We start from the raw sequence: 25,683 nt of genomic DNA on the forward strand, positions 1-25,683 counted from the left end.
AGCCTGCTTCTCCCTCTCCCACTCCCCCTACTTGTGTTCCCCTCTCTCACTGTCTCTCTCTGTCAAAAAAAAAAAGATTGGTAGAGACCTTGAGTTAGAATGGCAGTTCACCAATACCCAGTATTACTACGATACAATGTTGAGTTTTTAATCTATGCTTTCTCATTGTCGGTTGGGTGTGCTTTTACTGATTGATACACTGAAATTCCCGACTTCCTGACCAGGGAGGAAAATTGACAAGTCTCTTAAAAGTAAAATCCCTTCTAGGTTTCAGAGTGTTTGTAAAACAGAAACTCACAGGTCTTCCTTCTTATCACAGAAAGCTGGGCCCCTCCTGACCAAAATGGTTATTCAACTTTTGAACATATGCCTTAAAACATAATTTTCGTTGCAGGATCAGCAATGATCTGTGCTAGCTTTAAGGAAAAGGAAGAACTTGTTACTTTATGATGTGTTTGTTCCTGAGCAATTGAGAGATTTGCCATATGTTTTTATGGTCGTTTTCTTTAAGGTTCCATAAACGCCTTCTGGAATGTGGAGGTTCCACCATCAGAGTCATACGGGAGCTTTTCTAGTGCCCTAATGTAATTAACCCAGCTGCTTTGTTTGCTGTAATACGCATTGATTTCTCCTACATTTGAAAGGCAGTTCTCTGATCTCCAACCCATTTAACCATGTTTGATCTCAACAAGATGAAAAATGTTCGGAATCTAAGCTTATGATCTTTGTGCCACATTTTTCTTCTTTTAATTACAGTAGCTTCCCCCTCTTACCCCTTCTCTCCTTTAGGATCAACACTCTGTGGTAGGCCAGAACACAGGCCCCAGTCCAAGTCCCAACCCCTGCTCAAATCCAAACACCGGAAGTGGTTACATGAACTCCCAGCCATCACTGTTGAATCAGCAATTGATGGGAAAGAAACAGACTCTACAGAGGCAGATCATGGAGCAGAAACAGCAGCTTCTCCTCCAGCAGCAGATGCTGGTTGATGCGGTAAAACTTTCTCCTAATTTCTACTACACGTACCTATTGGCCTAACAGAGGGAATTCATTATTTCCCCTTTCTGGTCACTGCCCTTTTCTCTGTGCCTGCTTAGGTGAGAGCAACAAGAGTATCCTGGCTATAAGAGAAGCTAATTCTATACCTAAGTTAAAGTGCTGCAGGGAAAAAAAAAAAAAACACTTGATTTACCAGCTGCTGGACAGTTGGAATGCATGGCACCCCACCTAACTAGCCCTGCCCAGCCCAGGAATGTTAAGAACCACCAGCATGGGTGTTTGAATCAGGCAAAAGGAGCCATTTTGGGGCTATAGCCCCGAGGGGCAGAAATCGTGGACAAAACTTTAATCGACTTGAATCCAAACTGATTTTAGAGATAAAAGGAGTTTCTAAAACAGTTGTAAAAGCCAGCATGGGGTTTCAAAACTGAAGATTTGACTTCCAAAATAAAGCATCTCAGAAGGGGGGGTGTTTTTAAAGGAAACAGGATATATTTCCAACTTTCACCATAGTTAACTGGCCTTAAAGAAAGGCAAGATGGTTATTTCCCCATCAGGACCCGAGCATTAGCCCTTCGTCACTGTTACTTGCTCTCCCTTCCGCGTCCTCAGACGTACACTTGGGCACGGGTTCAAACCCCCCTGCCTCCGAACACCAAGCCCCATCTCCAAGTTTCATTCTCTCCCTTTAGACAGTTTGGCCAAATGAAAGACAAAAGGGGCAAAGTTAACCGTCTCCAAGTTGATAGAGTCAAGGTACACAGAGATGTGAAAAACAAAACAAAACCAAAATGTTTATACTCAAGGAGCTTTGTAGTAAAAGTCAGAAATCTAGGATGTGGTAAGTGCTACCATTCATTCGGTAAATATTAGTGAATTTACACTGAGAAAATGGCTATAAATAAAATAGACCATGTCTTTGTCCTTAAGGAGCTTAGAGCCCACAGGGATGTGAAATACAGGTGATTGGAAGGCAGGTGATTAAATGCTGTGATGTAGTGAGTACTGGAAATGGTTTCAGAGAGGAAGTTACGTCTACTGAAGATCTGAAGGTGAAGTAGGTGATGGGAGAAAGAGGAGGGGGATGTTCAGGCCGGAAGAACCATCATATTCAAAGACTCAGAGACAATAATGTATAATGATGTAGTGGATGGAAGTAGAGGTTAAGGAAGTAATAGGCAAGGAGGCCAGAGATGAGAGGCCAGAGGGTAGAGCTTGATAAATTCATCCTGTCTGAAAAGCAAGGGAGAGGACTTTAAGGATTTGAAACAAGGAAGCGCTAAACTCAGATTTGCATTACAATAAAAGTATGAACAGAGGAGGAGAAAAGGTAATGGAGGAAAGATAACATCCAGCCTGGAGAGATTAAAGAAAGTCTCCCAGAAGAGGTAAAATTTGACTTTGACTTTGACCTTGAAGACTGTTGGATTCTGATGGATAGACTAGGTGAGGAGGGGCCAGACAACAAAAGGTACAGCCCAGGTGTATATTTGTTGATGGGCTTGAGATTATATTCTAAAATATTTAATACAAGATGAAAAGTGTAAATAGTAACATAATCATTATTTTTGAGGAATGACAAATGGAGTAAGTTTGGAGTCTAGAGCAGGAGAGAAGATATAGTGAGGGATGAATAAGGAATAGGGAGCAAAAAATGTACAGGTGACCTTGAGTGCTGCCCTGAGGTATCAGGTACGGGGGTGCCACGGACTGGATCACAAAGTGACACAACCGATTTCTTCTCCAAATCTTCTGTAAGTTTTGGAAACTCCGGCTGTCCCACCAACTCCCTCCCTTTTTTTGATCTTCATCATCTAAATAGCTCAAAAACAAGGGCGCTAGGAGAGAAAAATATGCAATCTCCGATTGACTCTCATTGCTCCCATCAGTACTTCTACTGTGTTGAATTATAACATGCAGCGGTCGCATTTCTGGATTTTCAGCTCTGATTAAAAGGCAAGGAAACGTGCCCCAAGGGTCGTGTCCTGGCACGGGCCGGGCTCTCGCTGGGCCCCAGTTGAGTCACCCCTGGGACAGGTGCAAAGGGCAGTGGCATAAACTGTGAGAGATGAATGAGAAATGGGACTGCTGTTTTTGTGCTTTTTACAAACCACTCACATTGCTCTTTGTTTGGACGCCATTGAGGGTGACTGTGCTTTTTAGCATATCCAGGAAGAAACAGTCTTTGATCTGGCTTTACATTAGCATATGCTAATGTAGTCATTTCCAATCAGTTGGCAAGGCCAGAAAGGCGCCTGAATTGGGACATTTTCTCATGAAAGTGCGTTATCCTTACTCCCCGTTATTCTCCCGCCAATGAAGCCCAATGAGGAAAGATGAGTCGTGCGTAACACGATGGGCGTCATGATAACCAACACATTTTGTGCACCTTCTGTGTGCCAGCACCACGCCAAGCTTTCACAGAGGTAAAGGACTGGTCCTTACAATCGGAGTTATGAGGGAGGTCCTAGAATTATCTACATTGCACGTTTTGAGATGGCAAAACTGAAGCAGGACCGATAAACGCCACAGAGGTTATTTCTATAGTAGGTTTTCAGGGCCAGGTTTATTGGGTTGAATTACTGGGTCCAAGATGAGACATTAGTTGAGACGTTCAATTTCACCTAGTCTCAGGAATGGCCTGTGAGTTTACGCTTACACAGAAGGGGACTGTCATCCTCTTGCACGGAAGGGGAGTGGGAGCAGCCCGCATTCCGTGTCACAATCGGGTCTTTGCTACCTCTCAGCGTGAAGTGACAACAGGGCCTCTCCATGATAGTCCGTATACCAGGCCATTAAATCTAACTCATGTGCGAGCAAGTAGTTCAAGAAACTCAGGTGTCCAGAGATGTGTTGTTAACCCTTGGAGCAACCTAATTTAGCCCTCAGGGAAATAAAAGGTCAGTAAGTAGATTGAATATACATAAACATAAGTTCAGATTTGAGATCTAGTCTTTAATGGGGAACCAAGAGCCCGATCCTCTCTTCTCTGTTTCTGTCTCTCTCTGTCTCTGTCTCTCTCTCTACACACACACACACACCCATGCACAAATCTGTTTTCTTCAGTATAAACAGCAGAAACACCTACTTATATAAGAAAAAATGATAGATGCTTTTGAAAAAGAGAAGAATTCAGAAAGTCCCATGCTTGGCAAAAAAATCAAAACTGTCAGCTTGCACAATAGTTTACAACAGGCATGGTTGAACATCACCACATTTGGGTTCATGGAACATCTCAAGCTGTTTCTTAAACATTTAGGGTTTGGGCAAAACCATAAAGACTTTCACCAACCACTTTTTTCCTTAATTTGTAAACCCATATTTGAAAGAAATGTAATCCATATGTTTCTGATTCATTTACACTTAGCTCATCAAAATTGTGTTTCATCCGAATTACTCGATGCCCCCAAAACCCTGTGAGTCTTTCAAGTTTTTTTCTTAGAAACAAGAATTTGAACTTGGTTTGTTGTTGTTTTAAGGCCTTTTTTTTTTCCTTTATAGTAGATTTGTTCTACTTTGGAAGTTTGGAATTTGATGGGAAACTGAGAAATACATGGTTCAAGTGGGCTCTAAGTTGGCCAGTGCACATTTGGCCTCCATCTAATTTATCCATCTATCTTTACACGGTTTTCTTTTCTATTTATTGACTTCTCTATAATTATATTGTTCTCTGTCTACCGATACCAGTTATGTTTATCTTTGAAAATGGAGGTTGCTTTGGGATGCATACAAAGTTGCAGTAAAGCAATTCTAAAAACTTCCGGATCCACGTTGAGAAAAAAAAAAAAGCGGTCCCTGATTGTCCAGATTGATATGACACTCGTGGCCAGGCCATTTTGGTTTTTGTCAGATGAATGAATACCAACCTCAGATGGGATTACTCTGAGACCATGATAAAATGAGACAAAATAAGGCCACTTCATAATTTTATCTAAATACAGACACAAGGTCACTCTGTAACCCACAAAATACCAACCTCTCCTTTTGCTAAATGAGCAATGGCTACTTTACTCAATAATAGAATCAACCTCACTTTGACAGCTTACAACCTAGAACAAATCATTGCTTCCTTAGACCCTCCCTAAATCATCCAATTAACACCCAAATCCTAGGATAGCTTCTTTCTAACGCTCTAGTACTGAGACACCCCATGGTCCCCCATGCCGCAATGAGCAATAAACCCAGCAGTTGTGTTCCTGGTAGTCTTTGGCTAAAGGCGTTGACAATATAAAAAGAACGTACCCATTTCCTCTCTTAGCTCCCAAACTCACCTCCTCTAGAGATCTAAAGGTGGCAGATTCCAGAAGGAAGAAAAGAAGGGGGCCTGGGACACTTCTGTGCTTTGAGAATGGGGCACAGAGAAACAGAGAAGCAAGTACTGTATTGTGTGGCAGGGAAAGGGCCAGATTCTTTGACTCAGGATCCGATTTCCGTTCTACTGCTCTGATCTTTGGCAAGTTACTTGGCCTAAGGAAGCTTCCATTTCTTCATCTGTTAAGTGGGAATAATCGCACCTATTTCAAGCGTTATTTTAGAGGGGGAAAAATGAGGTAATATGTGTATAAGGCCCCTACCAATACCTGATAGGATATCTCCTGGCATCTCCTCCTATCTAGGGTTGCCAGACTTAACAAATAAAAATATAGAGTTTCCAAGTTACTAGGTGAGAGTCCTGTATTTTCTCTGGTAACCCTACTCCTATGCCTTCCACACTCCATGGGACCAGAATTAAAAAATGGGTACCAAAGCATATCAGGTGTGCTACAAAATAAAACTAGAAACACCATCTCAAAAATCACAGGAATTTAGCTCTCACTGAAATCTAATTGCAAAATAAAGAAAATGAGATTAGCTGTTAGACCCAAAACACACGTTGAGTGTTGAGAGGTAGAAATTATACTTCCACGCAGGAAATTTATTGAAACTGAAAAGACCAGTTTCTGAAGTAACACTAGTAAATAAGGTGTATGATTCGCAACCATGGCAGCAAAATTTTTCTTGCAGTCTTACTTTTTTGAATGACAGTCTATAAATGTTTACAAGTGGGAAAGTAAGCATGCAACCTAATATGATTTCATTTGTGTATTCAAGGAGAAGATTGCTCCACAGGATCAGATAAATAGACATTTGACAAGGCCACCACCAGATTACAAAGACCAAAGAAGAAACACGGGCAATATACAGCCAACGGCTGCTCAGTATTCTGGTGAGTATTCTTAAAAATCAGTTAAAAACGGGGCGCCTGGGTGGCTCAGTAGGTTAAGCGTCTAGCCTTTGGCTCAGGTCATGATCTGGAGTCTTGGGATCGAGCCCCGCATTGGGCTTCCTGCTCAGTGGGGAGTCTGTTTCTCCCTCTCCCTTTAGTTCTCCCTCTCCTTCTCCCTCTGCTCCTTGCCCCTGCTCATGCCCTCTCTCTCTCTTGCTGTCTCTCTTTCTAATAAATAAATAAAATCTTTTAAAAATCAGTAAAAATCATAACTGTAGAAGAAAAAAACTGTTCAGTTTTTAACATTTCCTCCTCTCCCCACCTCATAGGGAAATGTAGCATCTGTCTTAGAATCCTGCACTAGCTCCCATTTAACTTGCAGATCAAGACCAAACTTGAGTGGTGTTTAGTCCTTTCATCATTTCTTGCTGATTCTTGTCCTGTCTTCACATATTTCACTGCCCTCCAAATTACCTCTGAGAGTTCAAGAGAGCTTAAATATTTTCTAACTCCTCGGTTCCACCATTGTCCTCCCAGCAAGGTATCCTGACCCAGATCATGTAAGGTAAGCAGACATTCTTCCCTCTTGGAACTTGCATAAAGCCCGATCCTCTTGTCTCCACTTGTCCTCAACGTGGCTGAAAGACACGATGGAGGTTCATTTGGAACATGGCTTCTTACACCATGGCCTATCAGTGGGTTCAGAGGAAGCTAGGAGCCTTGGAAATATTATACAAAATTCAAGGTGGATGTTTGGGCTTTTCTTTTCCCACTCATATAAAAGAGTCTCAAGGATTGCAGTCTCAGGCTGATTAGGTGGCTATACAGTGTTGTCAGGGGTCAAGGCTTCTTTCGTCTTCCTGCTCCACCTTCTTTCACATGGAGTTTCCACCCTAAGGGCTGCCTTGTGGCCACCACACCACCATCCTTCACGTTGTATTCTAGGTAGAAGGATGAAAGAAAGGAAGAGGTAAAATGCCCTCCCAAATGAGTCAGATTCTCTTTTTAAAAGAGATTTGTTGAGGGGCACCTGGGTGGCTCAGTTGGTTAAACATCTGCCTTTGGCTCAGGTCATGATCTCTGGGTCCTGGGATCGAGTCCCATGTCGGGCTCCCTGCTCAGAGAGTCTGTGCTTCTCCCTCTCCCTCTGCTGCTCCCCCTTCTTGTGCTCTCTCTCTCTCTCAAATAAATAAATAAAAATCTTTAAAAAAAAATAAAATAGGTTTCTTGGACTCTTACCTAGTAACTTCTACTTCTAGCCAAAATTTATTCATCTGGACCCCTCCATGACCAAGGAAGTTTGGGAAATGTGGTTTTTCAGCTTGGCACATTGCTGCAAAATCAAGGATCTGTTTCTAAGGGAGACAGGGAGGTTGGATGCTTGGTAGGCACCTGCAAGTTCCTTTCACAGTGCACATGGGCCTCTTCCTAAGGGAGGGATCCTTGGCATCCAATTGCTGATCCCCAAATGGATAAGAATCAGTACTCTAGAGCATTGTACTTCCCATGTCTTCTGAGAATGAAATAACCAACAAGCACAACACAAACTCTTTTATCATTTTTTACTTTAATCTCAGTGCAGTAATAATCATCTTGCCCAAATTGTTAATATTAGAAATGATGTATGAAAAGTACATGGAACAATTTTTACCACATATTTGGGACTTCTAAATATTAACTGTGATTACTATTTTGTGACCTTTATGGAAATTCTATTGTGGTTGTTTAAAACTATTGCTCTCCTCTTAAAAACCTTCTCAGGGCATATTGTCAAAATAGAGGGCACCTAGAGGGAATGATTTTTAAAACCTCTAAATTTTTTCTCATAGTACTTTCATAGTGTCCATTCCCTTCTCGTGAAACCCTTAGATACCAAGATGCTGTTGCTTACCCTCATTGGCTGTCTGTCCACTCTTTACTGTTCCAGCATCTCATACCTACTCTGATCCCTCTTTATCAAACTCTTCCTGCCCTCCCAGTGCAGGGCTTTGTGCTCAGTCTGGACCACAGGGAGATACAAGAGACTGTTCCTGCCTTCAAGGGGTCTGTAGTCTAGTGGGAGACATTTTAAAACAAATAGCAAGGACTTCAGCCCTTCAGGCTGTGTGCCATGCTAGCTATCCCCAAACAGTTCTGGGGTTCCCTAGAGCTACAACCACAGCCATGTTCTTCTCCTACAGTAATGTTCTGATATTTCTGTATGTGTCTAATTCTCCTTCCTTAGCATTTCTGATTCTCTGGGTCTCCCTGCATCTGTGCAGGGAGGGTACTTTAAAAGAATATCTTTCTCCAAGTTACATATTTGCTTCAATCTCTCATTTACTCATTCATTCATTCAATATGAATCAAATACCTACTTTGCACCATCCACTAGACTTTAGGACAGTGAACCAAACAGGCAAAAATGCTTTCCCCCATGGAACTTAATCATCCACCAGACACTTACTTTTATCTTTCTGACATTCCATTTTTGCTTCTCAAGATGTCTTCCCATGATGACTTTCACCTCCCCGAGTCAGGAAGATTTTAACGTGTTGACTAATCACTATCTGATATGTGATGCGCCTCCCTATCCGGCAGCCTGTGATTCATGGTTCCTCTTTGAGGTTCCGTGGATTTCCCAGTATAAAAGCTAAGTGCTAAGTGAAAACTTCAAAGAGCAAATCCTGCTGGAAAGAGCAGGCTGGAGTATCAGGTGAAGCTCAGTGAAGGAGCTTAGACTTTGGCCTGAACTTTGAAGGAAAAGTAGGGTTCGGGGAGTTAAGAAGGGCATCATATGAGAGGGAAATAGCATGAGCACAGGTGGCTCATGGTATGTGGATAACAATGCAATAGTAACTATACCTCCTGGAGCAGAGGGCTTTCTACATGGAAATCATCACTGGAGCATGGACACTTTGAATTCTAGATGTTTAAAGAGATGGGTATTTTCCCTTTGGACACTTGGGGGCCACTCATGGAAGCTTCTTGAATGAGGACGATGCGGATGAATAACTGGACATGATTTTCATGGCCATAGGTGTGGAATATTAATCTAGCAGCCGTATATAGGATTAATCCACACTTTCTTATTTGGACCCTGAGGTAACCAGTAGCCTGGATTTCACAACAGCTGGTTAATCAAGGTTCTAGTCTTTGGTCTTGGAACAGAGTAAAGCTAATTCAAAATGAAAGAAAGATTGACTATCACCTCCCCTCAATGACTCCAGAAGAGGAATAAAGTAAAACCTAAAAACCAGAGCCATTTTATCATAGGCTTTTTCTGTATAATATGTAAACTCTTGACCAAGGGATGACCTAGGTGATACTTCCCTCCAAAAGCTGTCTTACTCCTTTTACATAAGATGCTGTGATGATTATTTCTCTTTATTTGTTCTTACACCTTACAACAGTTTCAGAGTGGATAAGTTATTTCAAATTGCTATAAAAGAGGAGATAACCTATGGTTGTAAACTAACATAATTATCTTCTTTTTCTCAGGTGGCTCATCAGCTGTGAGTTTAAACTCTAACCAGGCTTTGGCAAACCCAGTTTCAACACACACCATTTTGACTTCGAATTCCAGCCTCATGTCTACTTCGCATGGGACGAGAATGCCATCGTTACCCACAGCAGTTCAGAATATGGGGATGTATGGAAATCTGCCTTGCAGTCAACCTGGCACGTACAGCGTCACTTCAGGAGTGAATCAGCTGACCCAGCAGAGAAACCCAAACCAACTGATAGCAAATCAGAACACCCCTCTGATGCCACGGCCACCTACCTTAGGGGCAAGTAATAATAATAATAACGTGGCCACTTTTGGAGCTGGACCTGTTAGCAATTCGCAGCAGGTGAGACCAAATTTAACCCACAGCATGGCAAACATGCCAGCGCAGAGAACGTCGAATGTAATGATCACATCCAGCACAACAGCACCAAACTGGGCCTCTCAAGAAGCGACAACCAAACAACAGGAAGCCCTGAAGTCCACGGCCACCCGCTTCCCCACAGGTGCACCTGCAGCCTATACTCCAAACCAGTCTCTACAACAGGCAGTGAGCAGCCAACAGTTTTCGCAGAGGCCAGTGGCTCCTCCTAGCCAGCTCACACCAGCAGTGCAGATGAGACCCATGAACCAGATGAGCCAAACATTAAATGGACAGACCATGGGTCCACTCAGAAGTCTGAACCTCAGACCCAATCAGCTCAGCACACAAATTTTGCCTAATTTGAACCAGTCAGGAACAGGGTTGAGTCAGTCGAGGACAGGCCTGAGCCAGCCGTCATCCCTGACCCCGGGTAGTTTCCCTTCACCCAACCAAAGTTCCAGGGCTTTTCAAGGAACTGACCATGGCAGTGACTTAGCTTTTGACTTTCTCAACCAACAGACCGATAACATGGGCCCTGCCCTGAACAGCGATGCTGATTTCATTGATTCTTTATTGAAGACAGAGCCTGGTAATGACGACTGGATGAAAGACATCAATCTTGATGAGATCTTGGGGAACAACTCCTAAAGGAGAAGAGGGAGACAATTAATAAACTCCACGCACTAAAAGGCAGTATTTCACAAGGACTCTGTAAAGGCCAAACTCTTGACTTTTAGTTGGACTATGTGAAGATACCTTGGCTTACACGTGGAAGCAGAAAGTTAACTGCAGTGCTTGGTTCAAATGTTTGTTTTAAGTCTCAAACCTGAAAGTAAAATCTTGGGATCACCTTTCCCTGTCTAAACTCCAGGACACAGTATCCAGTTTTCCCAAACAGAACTGTGATGTTGATGTGTAATTAGTTGTGTAAAATAGGCTTCCCAAGCTCCTTTCCTCCCTGAAAGAAAAGTAATAGAGCTTGTCGCTTGCTAAATCCCATGTCATATGGAGATTCTAGTTCCCAGCAACAAGCAACAAATTCCTTCATTTGCTCTAATAGATAATAAGTGTGGTTTAATCTTCCCACTCTTGTCTTTTCATTTAGTTTTCCTAAAACATCCAGGGTAGATTAAAATGTTATAGGTTTGTTTGGAGTAACCAAACAGTGCCCCAAGTAGAGGAAAGCCAGAGAAGCTAGAGAACATCCAATGGATTATAGAGTTTCTTCCCCAGATTCACCTCTCACTTGGTCAGTTTTCCCACATACACCGTACTTCCGCAACATGCCGTGTCTAGTGATGAAACAAGATTGCAGAGCTCTCCAACTTTATTTGGGCTTCCACAACCAATTCCTGAATCCATTTCCAAGTCTTAGATAAAAATCACAACTTGTCCTAATCATACTGAAATATTGGTGCATACCTGTCTGCATCAGATTTCACTATTTCAAAAAGAAAACATCCCGTGGCCCATGGCTACAAAGGAGATTTATCTAGCCACAAATAACCTGGGGTGTTGCTTATTGTGATCATGCCTGCTGGTTAGTTCCCATGCTGAGTGAAATTGAGCCCTGTCTTCCCTGCTTATTTTGATGACCAGAGACTGACTTGTAAGAAAACGGAGATAAGAAGGTATCTTGTTTTGATTGGAGATAAGAAACAGAAGATCAGGACAAGAAATGGTGGGTATGGTTGGGTACAAATCTATTTCACAGGGTTTGAAGGAAAACATAATTGAGAGAGAAAACAATCTGTCCTGATTTGGGCATATTTTGGGTGAACAGCTAAAGAGAATGTGATCTGTTCTCCAGTAGCAATGTATTCATTCTTGGCTCCCTGATATGATACATCTTCACCATATGCTAGACAGACCCTGCATATCCAGGTTTTCTCCCTCAGAGCTACAGAGGTACAGAGCACTGTATCAAAGAAAGAGTTTTTGTTGAGTCATGTCACCTCAGCGCCCACACACAGATCAGCTATAAAATGGGGAGGACATGTGCTGATTTGGAATGGATGCAAAATATCACTATCATTTTCCTCATTACAGAAGAATATAGGTTATCTTCAACCTTTTTAGTTATATGCCCACGTATTCAATTATCAGATGTAATTTAACTGGACTTGTTTAATAAATAAGTCTTTGGATATCTGTTCTAAAAAAGATCATATTTTGAAAGTTCTGCAAAGCCCTCTCTCAGTCTTTAAAAAAATCTAGAAGAACACTCTTTCTTTTACACAATACCAACGTCACTGGCCAGAATCTTTTCTGTGCTAAGTTGTAAATATGAATAAATGACTTGTTTTGTAAACTTTTGTAAAGAATATTTTGGTAGAAATACTCAAAACATATTCTTTGGGTTATATTTATACATATGTGAAATAAATATACTATCAAAAGGTTATATTTTATACAAAAAGTAAATTGTTACCTTTTGTATGCTAATATACAAAGTTTTGTATAATATGATGGTTTATTTTTAGCTCTACACTTAAACCGTAAGAGGTCAAGTGGGAACTTTTGAAAACTATCAAGAGGCTTGTTAGACAAATTTATATTCTGAAACCTCAAGAAGAAAGCATTCCAGGTTTCAATTTTTTCTTTTTTTTTTTCTGCTGCCGAATTATTTTTTAAACCCATAGTTCTTCTGTCTTATTTGATCCTACTGCTGTGCACATTGTATTGGTTCTTGTTGCATGTGGTCTACTGTGTGTTTTCCCATTTTATAGAACAGTGTTTCTCCATGCAAAAAAGGAAAAAAAATATGTACATATAAACACTTTTATTTTATGACTCCTCCATGTTACTGTATGTATCTGCCAGTACTTCCCAATTACACTCCTGTGATTCAGCTTATTTTTACCCTAACATAAATAGTATGTTTTGTAGTAGCTATCAAATTTAAGAGATAAAGCAATCAGAATGTTTGGATTTTCTTCTATCTTAATGTGAATTTCATAATTAATGTCTATTTATTCAGCTATTCATTAAAATACAGGATTCTTTGGAAAAAAATGGTGTAGTCTATAGTTTCTGTTTTTTGGCAACCTATGACCAAAGATGATGTAATTTTCCTGAAAGCTGAGATGATGACAATTTGATAGACAGAATGTAGCCAAAACTTGAAGATTTACAATGTAAAAGCTATTGGAATCCAATCTCCCATTTATAAAGATACCGGACTACTTAATTGTTGGCATTGTTTATCATTCTAACATATTAAACAGGAGGTAGAAGTCATTTTTCTTTTTTTTTTTTTTTTGATTCAAAGACTAGAAAGCAGTTTAAGCAAATAATTCATTCTTGGCTTTGTGTTAAGCCCAATGAAGATAAATAACCTTGCTCTAAGTGAATGCACTAATATTACTTGCATTACTGTAACTGTACCCATAACTGTAAAGATTTCAACTTGTAAAACAAGTATTTTGTATTGTGTGTAATTTCATGTGTTAAAAAATAGTTTTAAAAAATTCGGAAGTGGTTCTCTTGTATGAAATCATACTTTCAGTCACCAACAATATTGTTGCTATATCACAGAAAGTTCTGAGAACTATTAATAGCAATGGGCAGATTCAGTCTCTGGGAAGCTTCTAGTGAAATGCTGTCTTGTCTCCTTTCAGTGTTCTTTAGTTCACTTAGAAGGTTTGTATTAAGATCCTATATGCACAGCACCACTAAATACCGAAGAAACACATTCTCAGGCATGGTGGGCCTTTGCCTAGGCACGTGTTCAGGCCAAGTCTGAGTGAACACCAGGCCAGGTAAACACAGCTTCACTGAGCGTATTTACACATTCTTTCTTGAGGGTCAAAGAGGTTAAGAAAAAGGTGGGAGGAGGCAGTGGGAACCTTTCTCACCAATGTTCTTGCTCCCCTGTTGAAGTATGTTGCTGGGATTCCATTGTCCCTTCCCTCTCTGCCAGAAAGATGTGTGGCATTATCCTCTTTATTCATGTTATTAATGGAGCAATAATAAAATTGACATTCTATGTGGTCCCTGTCCAATGACTCTGGGAAGTTCGATAGTAAACAAAGTCAACATCAATAAAAATAAAGAAAATACGCACAAATTAAGAGAAAGAAATGTGTAATTCTAAAATTGCCTATGAATCCCCGGTTGCACCCACGGAAGCAGACTTGAAAGAAGAGATGAGAGAGTAAAAGCAAGTACGAATAAACCAGGAGCTTTGCTTCTTCCCATGCTGTGGTTGCCAAAGGCAGTTCAAATTCTTAAACATTTTATCTATTTCCATTTGGTATCTCTGTAACTATTGTTTCCTCACCCAAAAATGAGAGCACGGGGCTGAAATAGTTCTATATTCCTTTTCAACTATAAAATTCTGATTGTTGTTTTTTTTCAAAGCTAAATGGAAAATTAACCACAAAAAACTCAAATACCATTATTATTTTTAAACTAAAGAACTCACTGTTCAACCTTTTGAAAATCTTCAGGTTATCAGTCAACTTTACGGAACAAAGCAGCCACCTCCTTTAAAATTAAATCACATGAGGGGTGCCTGGGTGGCTCAGTCCTTAAGCATCTGCTTTCGGCTCGGGTCATGATCCCAGGTCATGGGATCCCTGCATCCGGCTCCCTGCTCCGGGGGAGGCCTGCTTCTCCCTCCCCCACTCCCCCTGTTGTGTTCCTTCTCTCGCTGTCTCTCTCTGTCAAATAAATAAATAAAATCTTAAAATCAATCAATCAATCACATAAAAAGAGAGCTCCTCATTGTGAGCCAGAACTAGACCGTTCACAAACAGGCAACGTCTATGATTAGCCCACTGACTAAATACAAATCAAGTCCTAAAGATTGAAAGCTGGAATATAATATTAAAAGGTCATTTTCCTGTGAGATCATAGAATTTCATAAAGAAAATATTTGCCTGCTAGGAAGGAGGAAACCAATACTTTGAGTAGTGTCCACCATGGGTATAAAGTAGGGTTTGTGAGGTTAAATGATAGTAATATCTCTTAAGTATACTTCCTAAGTTGCTATAATAGACAAAGTACAGGTGGCCTAGGATCAACTTCATTGGCAGCTTTAACATAACTAAAACATTGTATCATGGGTGTTAACAAAACACACTGACCTTAGATTTAAAAAAAAACAAATGCTGTAGTCACCGCCTTGCATGCAGTAATAAGAGGGTTGGGGCGCCTGGCTGGTTCAGTCGGTGGAGCGTGAGACTCTTGATCTTAGGGTTGTGAGTTCAAGCCCCGTGTTGACTGTAGAGGTGGCTTAAAAATAAAATCTTAAAAAAAAAAAAAGAGGGCTTTTGTTTATTTACATAAATAGCATTTAACTTCTCTCTTTTAACCAAATTTAAGTCATCTTTAGCTCCAGGATATGCATGAGCATACAGACACTTTTTTATAATATTTAGGGTTCTTTCAGCAGATGGGAGGGAAAGAAGAAGGAAAAGAGAAGGAAGGAAAGAAAACATTTCAAATAGGCTTAGGGAAAGGAATTCACTGGTTGACACAACTGAAAAGTTTACAAGGTAAGTCTGGGTTTAGGCACAGCCAAATCCCTCAGGTAAACCATGTCATCAATAATTGGTTCTTTTCTGTTTCTCACCTTTGCTTCCCTGTGCCTTGACCCCATTCTCACGTAGGCCCGGCTCTCATAGTGGCAAAACTGTTGCTAAAAGCTCCAGGCTTACATCCTCACAACTCCAAGTCCAGCATAAACAATAATGAATGCTTTCCTTTCAAAAAATCAAGATTTGCATCTCAACAAGCTTTGATTTGGCCAAGAAGAGCCGGTGTTCTCTAACTGGTCAGGCCTGAGTCAAATGCCTATCCCTGCAGGGGATTAATACCACCAAACCATATGAACTAAGAGTGGGAAAGAGGTGATTTCCCCAAGGAAAATCAGGTTGCTATTCAGGGGGAAAAAAAGATAGAAAGAAAGAAAAGAAGAAAGAAGGGCAGGAGGGAGGGTGAGAGAGAGATTGAGCTAGAGAGAGAGAGAGAGATGTAAAATAAAACCACAAATGTCTAGAGAAAGAGAAAGAGAGAGATGTAAAATAAAACCACAGTCCCTTTCTGGCTGTTTTATTTCCACACACACTTTTTACCCCATATTTTCAATTTCAAAATGTCACTAACCCAAGTACTCACCTCCTCCCCATAAGGAGGCCATCCAAATGTCACCACATCTTATTCCGTCGCATCTACGTGAGGTACTCTTTTCTGACAGGTCAAGATGAACCAGCAATCTAAGTCCAAAAGATGTTTATCTATTCCCAACGTATCTAAGTGGAGAGTGGAAAAGGTAATAACTTCTATTTGGAAGAGACACTAACGTGTAGATCACTTCCTTCTGAACAAGAAGAATGAAGACTATTTTGTCTCTGGGCTTCCAAGTCAATGACCTGGGAGGAGAAGTATTAAAACCTCCCCTCTTTCCCTTCTTTCCTCCTGTCCCCCTTTCCGGGATGCAGGCCAGCTGCATTTTGCAATGGGAGTAATCACCCCTTCCTCAGGGAGGATATTACATTCACTGCTGGGTAGGGGCCCAGGGAATCAGACTTGAGTTCTCAAGTTCCAGTCATATCTCCCACTACGAATCCCATCTGTTTGACTTGGCGTGCAATAATTTTAGCCTAGGACTGAGAATTCAACTTTTCTCTCTGGTTTTTAGTCAGGGAAACAAAAAAACACTTGAAATAGTCCGAGTGTCAGAGAGATTTTAATGCAAGGCATTGGTTACACAGATGATGGATGAGCTGAGAAGCCACATAAGGGATGGTGAGGCCATCCTGAGATGAGCAAAAGCAGGAAGACACTACCACTCCTAAGATGGAAGGACAAAAAGACAAGGGGCCAGGAATCACTAAGCAGATGCTGAAACATTAGCTGGCCTGTCCGGTAGGAGCCAGTCTGGTAAAGAGTTTCAGTTGCAGAGATGCCACTCATGACAGAGAGGGAAGAGAAGGAATACAATTCTTCCTTCCTCTCTTCTTCTCTCCAGGCATCTCATTGGCTGAACTCAGCTGGTCATAGCTCCCCCAGAGGGCGGGGGAACATAGCCTGGAGCCTTACATCTCAGGCTAGGAAAGGGCAAGGAATAAATCTGCCAATAAACAGGCCCAGGTCTGACACAACATGCCTGTAGATTTCTGGATCTCAGCCATTTTGGATTGCTGACCTAGAGCAAAAAGCAGATTTCCTAGCAAAGCCCGATTTTCTTCCCTACCGGCTTTCAGATACATTAATTTTGATCTAAATTTGTCTACTTATTATAAAATGGCATCAATTAGGAAACTGTTCAATTGCAACTAATGGACATTTAAAAAAAGAAGGGTTTTTAAAAATATTTTACTGACTCCTAGAAACACGTTTTTCAAATTTTCTTGTTTATAAAATAAGGTTATTATTTACAATGATGTGAAAAGAAAGCATCATATTATTGTACAGTTATCAGCACCTTTTTTCTTTCTTAATGATACATAAAGTAATGCTGTGTCTTACAATCTATGACATCTTGGATGATGAAATGCAATGCTGCAAATGCCTCATGCAACAAGGGGTCTGAGGTGGGCAGTCCTAACTTAGTCCAACAATGCTATCAGGTACCCAAGCTATTTCCATCTTCATTTCTGCCATGAAGAAGCACAGAAATTTTCTTCCTCATTATTGTCAAGTTGTGGTGACAAGATAGTTACCTCAGCATCATGCCTATGTTCCAAGCTGGAAAAATGGAAGAGAAAAATTATGAAAAGAAAAAGGATTGTCTATAGCAAGCCTTTACTTTCATTTGGGAAAGGTCACCCTACCGAGACCTACCCATGCTCATTAGTCATGACTGGGTCTATGGACTTCCAGATCTTCAAGAGAAGCTGGGTGTCAAGGATTTAGTGTGATAGCCTCTATAGCAGAGGATGGCAAGAGAACAGGCTGTTGGAAATGATGGTAAATAAAAGTATAAGACATTCTTGGGAATGATAAACGTAAATTCAGGATGGTGATCATCGTTGAGGGAATTTAAAGAAATGTGATTGAAAAGGTATACACAGGGACTTAAATTATGTTATTTTCTAAACGGGATGGAGACTACATGATTGCTGCATTTTTTAATGTCTTTCTGTATACCTGAAATAAATGATTAGAAATGAAAAGAAAGCTAAGTTAAATTATTTGAAGTTCTCACTAAAGGCATTCTGCTACAAATAAATGAATAAATAAATAATAATTGACTTAGATTTATGGCAATATGCAGATGAAACATACTGAAAGATCCTCCTGACTAAAATAACTAAAATGCTAGATTTAAAAATAGAAAGGAAGATTTCAAAACTTCCTAAAAAGCTACAAAAATAAAAACCATGTGGTACTAGCATGAGCAAAGACATAAAAACCCATAGAACAGAATTGAGACTCCAAGAATAAACCCTAACATTACTAGTCAAATGATTTTCAACAAAATGCCAAGACAGTTAGAAGAGGGAAAACAGTCTTTTAAAAAAATGTGCTAGGACCAGTGGATATCCACTTGCAAAAGAATGGTATTAGACTCCTACCTCACACCATATACAAAAGTAAACTCAGAATGGTTCATAGACTTAAATTAAGAACTAAAACTATGACGTCCATAGAAAAAACAAATGTAAATCTTTATGACCTTGGATTAAGCAATAATTTCTTAGATATGACACCAAAAACACAAGCAACAACAAAAACAGATAAATTGAACTTCATCAAAATAAAAAACTTTGGTGATTCAAAGCCACTATCAATAAAATGAAAAGAGAGCCGTGTTAGGGATCTCCAGAGTAAAAGACCCACAGAACTAATAGGAGATAGATCTATATATCTACATCTATATATATGTTTATATCTGTATCTATATCTATCTATCTATCATCTATCTATATCCAGAGAGAGAGAGAGGGAGATTTATTATGCAAAATTACTTCATGCAGTTATGGAAACTTAGAAGGCCCATGACCTGCCATTTGCAAGCTGGAGACCCAGGAAAGCTGGTGATATAATGCAGTCTGAGCCTGAAGGCCTGAGAACTAGGGGAATGATAATGTGAATCTGAGTCCAAGGGTGGGAGAAGATGAGATGAGATGTTGCAGCTCAAGAAGTAAGTCAAGAAAAAAAGAAAAGAAAAGAAACAGGATGAATTCCTTCTTCCTCCTTCTTTTGTTTTATTCAGGTTCTCAACAGATTGAATGATACCCACTCACATTGGGGAGGGCATACTTTCCTGAGTCCACTGATTCAATTGCTAATCTCATCCAGAAATGCCCCCAGAGACACCTTCAAAAATAGTGTGTAATCTGGGCAACCTGTGGCCCAGTCAAGTTTATACGTAAAATTAACCATTAAAAAAGCCCATAGAATAGGACAAAATATTTGTAAATCATATATCTGATGAGGGACTTGTATCTAAAACATATAAAGAACTGTTACAACTTAATAATAAAAAGACAACCCAATTTTGGGGCCCCTGGGTGGCTCAGTCAGTTAAGCGTCTGACTCTTGATTTTGGCTCAGGTCATGATTTCAGGGTCGTGAGATCAAGCCCCTCATTGGGCTCTGCTTGGGATTCTCTCTCTTTTCCTCTTTCTCAAAAACAAACAAACAAACTAATTTTAAAATGAGCAAGCTCAATAAATTTTTCACCAATGAAAATATACAAATGGCCAATAGCACATGAAAAAATGCTCAATATTTATAGTCATTAGGGAAATGCAAATCACTTCACGCATACTAGGATGTCTATAATCAAAAAGACAGACAATAACAAGTGTTGACAAGCATGTGGAGGAGTTGGAACCTTCATATACTGCTGGTGGGAGAGTAAAATGGTACAATCATTTTCAAAAACAGTTTGGAAGGGCCTCAAAAACTTAAACATAGAATTTATGTGAAAATATATATCCACTCAAAAATTTACCCATGAATATTCATAGTGCATTATTCATAATAGCCAAAAGCAGAAATATTTCAGTGTCCATCAATTGATGAATGGATAAACAAAATATTAATACAAGGGATTATTATTTGGCAATGAAAGGAATGAAGTACTGATACATGCTACAACATTGAAGAACCTAGAAAACGTTAGCTCAGTGAAAGCAGTCACTGAAGACCATGTGTTAGGAAATGTCCAGAGGCAAATCCATAGAGACAGAAAGTAAATTAGTGGACACCTGGGTTGCTCAGTCTGTTAAGCATCTGCTTTGGCTCAGGTCATGATCACAGGGTCCTGGGATCACGTCCTGTATCGGGTTCCCTGCTCAGTGGGAAGTCTGCTTCTCCCTCTACACCTTCCCTCTGCTTGTGCTCTCTCTCTCTCATGCTCTTTCACATGCTCTCTCTCTCTCTCAAATAAATAAAATCTTAAAAAAAAAGAAAGTAAATTAGTGATTGTCTAGGGCTGCGGGGTGGGGGGAGAGGAGAATGACTGCTAACGGGTAAAGGGTTTTTTTGGGGGGTGAAGAATATGTCCCAAAATTAGATAGTGGTGATGGTTGCCCAACTTTGAAAATTCTAAAAATCACTGATTGGACACATTAAAGGAATAAATTTTATGGCCGCTGATTTAAATCACAATAAATCTACTTTAGAAAGAAAAAAATACAGGGGCATTTAAAAATAGGTCAGTGAGTTTCCACAAGTCATATACCATACCCAGAAATGAAGTAAAACCAGGAATCCCTGGACATATGCAAGTATCAATGTCAGCTTTGCCCCTGACAGTTTCTGTTGAACCCTGAAGAACTTGAATTTGCATTGTGGCAACTTCCCACGGTGTGGGGGACAGGATATACAGACTAGGCATGTTGAAGATGAGGATTCTGTCATAAGATCCCCTATAAAAACTGGGACTCCAACAGAGTAAGGGTGAAAATGAAATAAATTCTGGTATATTACGAAGGGGAAAAATTCTTCCTTGAAAACATATACCAAACATCCGCATTCATATGAGTTTGGATTTGTATTCATAAAAATTTGTGTATTCAAAAACAACAACAACATCAAAACCTGAGTGTAGAATTTCATGTGAAGTTCCCCCCGTCCCAGTTGGGTGCACCCTCAGGAAACAGAAGAAAAATGTAATTGATCTTATGAGGCTTCAAAAAATCCCCACAAACTTACAGACAAAACCAGCATCAGATCCATTATCAAAAACACAAACACATGAGTAAACAAAGCACCATGAGGGAGAACCAGCACAAGCACGAGACAGCAGCAGAAGACTCACAAAACCTTAGATACTGGAAATAAGAGACATCTATAAAATACCTACATTTAATATATTTTCAAAAAATAAATAGAAGCTTAGAAATATCACCATGAATTGAGTATTGTCCCCAGAGAAGGGAGAATTCTTTTTAAGCATACATAGAATATTCATGAAAAGTGACAACATTATATGCCAAAAATAGCCTTATTAAATTTCAAAAGATTGGTATTGTACTGACCACATTCCCTATCTACAATTCATTTAAGTTAGAAATGAATTTTAAAAGATAATTTGGAAAACTCCATGAAAATTAACTGGAAATTAAAAAATAAAAAGTGGAAAATGGAAATTAAAAAATCTTGGAAGTTTAAAGAAAACAACTCACTTATACAACTCATGGGACAATGAAAACACTGTAATAAAATATATAAAATACTTGAAACTAAACAATAATAGAACATGTATGCTGCTTAAGGAGTTCTGGGAGAGAAATTTATTCCCTTAATTGCTTTTCACTGGAAAAAAAGGCTCAGAATGAATTTTTAAAATCTAACTTAAGGAGTTAAAAAAAGAATGCAAGATAAATCTAAAGAAAGTGGTGGTAAATAATAAAAATAGAAAAAAATAAAAATAAGAACAGAAACAAACATGTAATTGAAAGACTTAAAGCCAAAAGTTGGTTATTTTTTTTTAAAGATTTTTATTCATTTATTTTACAGAGAGAGTGACAGAGCACAAGCAGGGGGAGCAGTAGAAGGAGAGGGAGAAGCAGGCTCCCGGCTCTATCCCAGGACCCTGGGATCATGATCTGAGCCAAAGCCAGACTCTTAACCATCTGAGCCACCCAGGCACCCCAAAAGTTGGTTCTTTAAATTAACAAACTACTGGAGAGACTGATCAAAGGGGGAAAAAAACAGTATTAGGAATTAGAAAGGAACACAAGTATTAAAACTGTAAGTATTAAACAGATAATAGGATACTGTGAATAAATTTATGGCAATAAATTTAAAAATTTAGATGTAATGGATGAATTACCACAAAATACAGCTCACCAAAACTGGCTCAAGAAGAAACAGAGAACTTGGATAACCTGATAATGTTAAAGCAATTGGGATACTTGTTCAAAATCTTGCTATCAGGAAAATAGCAAGACAAAGCAGAATAGCAGGAGCATTTTACTAAACAGTCAAAGAAGAGTTAAGTCCAGTCTTATGGGAATTTTTCCAGAAAATTGAGAAAGAAGTAATACTTTCCAACTTATTTTTTTAAAGCTGGCATAACCTTGATACCAAAACAAGACCTGGGGTGGCACATAACAGGAAATTACAGACTAGCCACACTCATGAACATAGTTTTGAATATCCTAGACCAAATTTTAGCCAACACAATCCAGTAGTATATAAAAAACACAGTGCATAATGACCAAGTTGGGTCTCTCCCTGAAGTACAAGTTTGGTTTAATATTTAAGAATTGATAGGGATAAGACAAAGATGCTCACTGTTATCACTTCTACTCAGTCTACTTAGTGCCATAAAACAAACAAAAAAAGAAATAAAATTCATCAAAGTTGCATAGGAGAGCCCAAACAAACATTATTTGGATAATCACAAATTGATATGACTACCCTTTTAAAAAAACCCCAAGGAATCCAACAAATTTTCTTGATATTAAATCAATACAAAGAAGCAATTTTTATACTCCATCAACTACTAAAAAGTATGACTTGAAAACCATGTAATTCATAATAACATCAAAAACATTCAGGGCGCCTGGGTGGCTCAGTTGGTTAAGCGACTGCCTTCGGCTCAGGTCATGATCCTGGAGTCCTGGGATCGAGTCCCGCATCGGGCTCCCTGCTCGGCAGGGAGTCTGCTTCTCCCTCTGACCCTCCTCCCTCTCCTGCTCTCTGTCTCTCATTCTCTCTCTCAAATAAATAAATAAAATCTTTAAAAAAAAAAAAAACATTCAAAAAATCCAGATGATATATATATAATATATATCCTGTGCATATTATATAAAGCCATACATGAATAAAACTGACAAATTCTAATTTTAAATAACTTAAAGACCAAATAAATAGAAAATTATACCATGTTCTTGTCCAGGAAAATTCTATATTATAATGTCTTCAATTTTATCCGATGCAGAGGAATTTGGTGCTTCCATGCCCAATGATAATAGCACATAAGAAATTGCGACAAACTAGTCTTGAAAAAAGTATGATAACCAAGGATTCAGTTCCCTCAAAGATGAAGGATGAGGTCATCCTACCATGCAATCATCCAAGAGAATTTCTAGCAACCTAGAGAAATCTACAATGGGTGGTAAAAGACAGGGTGAACATCACTCACAGTTTTAGGACCAACTACAGACTCAGGGACTGTACTTTGACCCATTAATCCACCTATTGTTGTCTTTTACTATTTTTCCCCTTTTCAGGGACCTGCACCTTGAACCTCGAAAAATTAGTGGCAGGATAGAGTAAACATAAGTGGGGCTTGAGTGGATCTGAGTGGTACAAGAGGTGCATTGTAGCAGATCCAAAAAGGGTCCCACCTATATGCACTTAACCTATCCTGGAGAGTTTCTGAGCAGGATGATTGCTTCCTGCCTCTCTCTGCCTGGCAGCATCCTTAGTGTCAGGAAGTTAATGCCCCGGGGTGGCCTTTAACCAATTTAGAACAGGAATTGGTGGATAAATACTCTAGCTTCCTCCCTTAGTGGATAAATCTCAAATGTGTTTCACACTGTCTTTCAGAGGTCCCAGCAAGAATAAGCCCATAGCAATAACTAGATCATTAACACACACTCCTTCTCAGTGCTTCCCAGTGTCACCTCCTAAATAAGCTACTTGCACCCAAATCTTTGTCTTAGGACCTACTTTGGGGGGAGGTAAAATACAGCAATTCAGTAATGTGGCAGGATACAAAATCAATGCATAGAAATCAGTTGCTTTCTTATACACTAACAATGCAACGTAGAAAGAGAAATTAGAGAATTGATTCCATTTACAATAGCACCCAAAACCATAAGATGCTTCGGAATAAACCTAACCAAAGAGGTAAAGGATCTATACTCTAGGAACTACAGAACACTCATGAAAGAAATTGAAGAAGACACAAGAAGATAGAAAAACAATCCATGCTCATGGATCAGAAGAATAAACCTTGTTAAAATATCTATGCTGCCCAGAGCAATCTATACCCTCAACACCATCCTGATCAAAATTCCAATGACATTTTTCAAAGTGCTGGAACAAACAATCCTAAAATTTGTATGGAATCAGAAAAGACCCCAAATCGCCAAGGAAATGTTGAAAAAGAAAAACAAAGCTGGGGGCATCACGCTGCCTGATTTCAAGCTATATTACAAAGCCATGATCACCAAGATAGCATGGTACTGGCACAAAAACAGACATATCGACCAGTGGAGCAAAATAGAGAGCCCAGATATGGACCCTCAACTCTATGTTCAAATAATCTTCGACAAAGCAGGAAACAATACACAATGGAAAAAAGACAGTCTCATCAATAAATGGTGCTGGGAAAACTGGACAGCCACATGCAGAAGAATGAAACTCAACCATCCTCTAACACCACACACAAAGATAAACTCAAAATGGATGAAAGACCTCAGTGTGAGACAGGAATCCATCAAAATCCTAGAGGAGAACATAGGCAGTAACCTCTTCGACATCGGCCACAGCAACTTCTTTCAAGATACATCTCCAAAGGCTAGTGAAACAAAACAAAAATGAACTTTTGGGACTTCACCAAGATAAAAAGCTTCTGCACAGCAAAGGAAACAGTCAACAAAACAAATAGGCAACCCACAGAATGGGAGAAGATATTTACAAATGACACTACAGATAAAGGGCTGGTATCCAAGATCTATAAAGAACTTCTCAAACTCAACACCCAAAAAACAAATAATCAAGTAAAAAAATGGGCAGAAGACATGAACAGACACTTCTCAAAAGAACATGTACAAATGGCTAACAGACACATGAAAAAATGTTCATCATCATTAGCCATCAGGGAAATTCAAATCAAAACTACACTGAGATATCACCTTACACCAGTTAGAATGGCAAAAATTGACAAGGCAAGAAACAACAAATGTTGGAAAGGTTGTGGAGAAAGGGGAACCCTCTTACACTGTTGGTGGGAATGCAAGTTGATACAGCCACTTTGGAAAACAGTGTGGAGGTGCCTCAAAAAATTTAAAATAGAGTTACCCTATGACCCAGCAATTGTACTACTGGGGATTTACCCGAAAGACACAGATGTAGTGAAAAGAAGGGCCATATGCACCCCAATGTTCATAGCAGCAATGTCTGCAATAGCCAAACTGTGGAAAGAGCCGAGATGTCCTTCAACAGATGAATGGATAAAGAAGATGTGGTCCATATATACAATGGAAT

At 39.6% G+C, this 25,683-nt stretch overlaps 1 protein-coding gene across 1 annotated transcript in view; it reads left to right on the plus strand.

The window, feature by feature from the left end:
* Positions 1–13,537, plus strand: part of MAML2 (mastermind like transcriptional coactivator 2) — a 338,311-nt gene extending 324,774 nt beyond the window's left edge. The window contains exons 3-5 of the mRNA XM_035009336.1: positions 790–993; positions 6,091–6,205; positions 9,686–13,537. Coding sequence (XP_034865227.1) covers positions 790–993; positions 6,091–6,205; positions 9,686–10,704 — 1,338 coding nt within the window. The 3' untranslated portion in view covers positions 10,705–13,537. The remainder of the gene's footprint in view (positions 1–789; positions 994–6,090; positions 6,206–9,685) is intronic.
* Positions 13,538–25,683: the final 12,146 nt, after the last annotated feature.

Source organism: Mirounga leonina, unplaced genomic scaffold (genome assembly GCF_011800145.1).
Source record: "Mirounga leonina isolate KUSES-001 unplaced genomic scaffold, KU_Mleo_1.0 Mir_153, whole genome shotgun sequence".
NCBI classification, from domain to species: Eukaryota; Metazoa; Chordata; class Mammalia; order Carnivora; family Phocidae; genus Mirounga; species Mirounga leonina.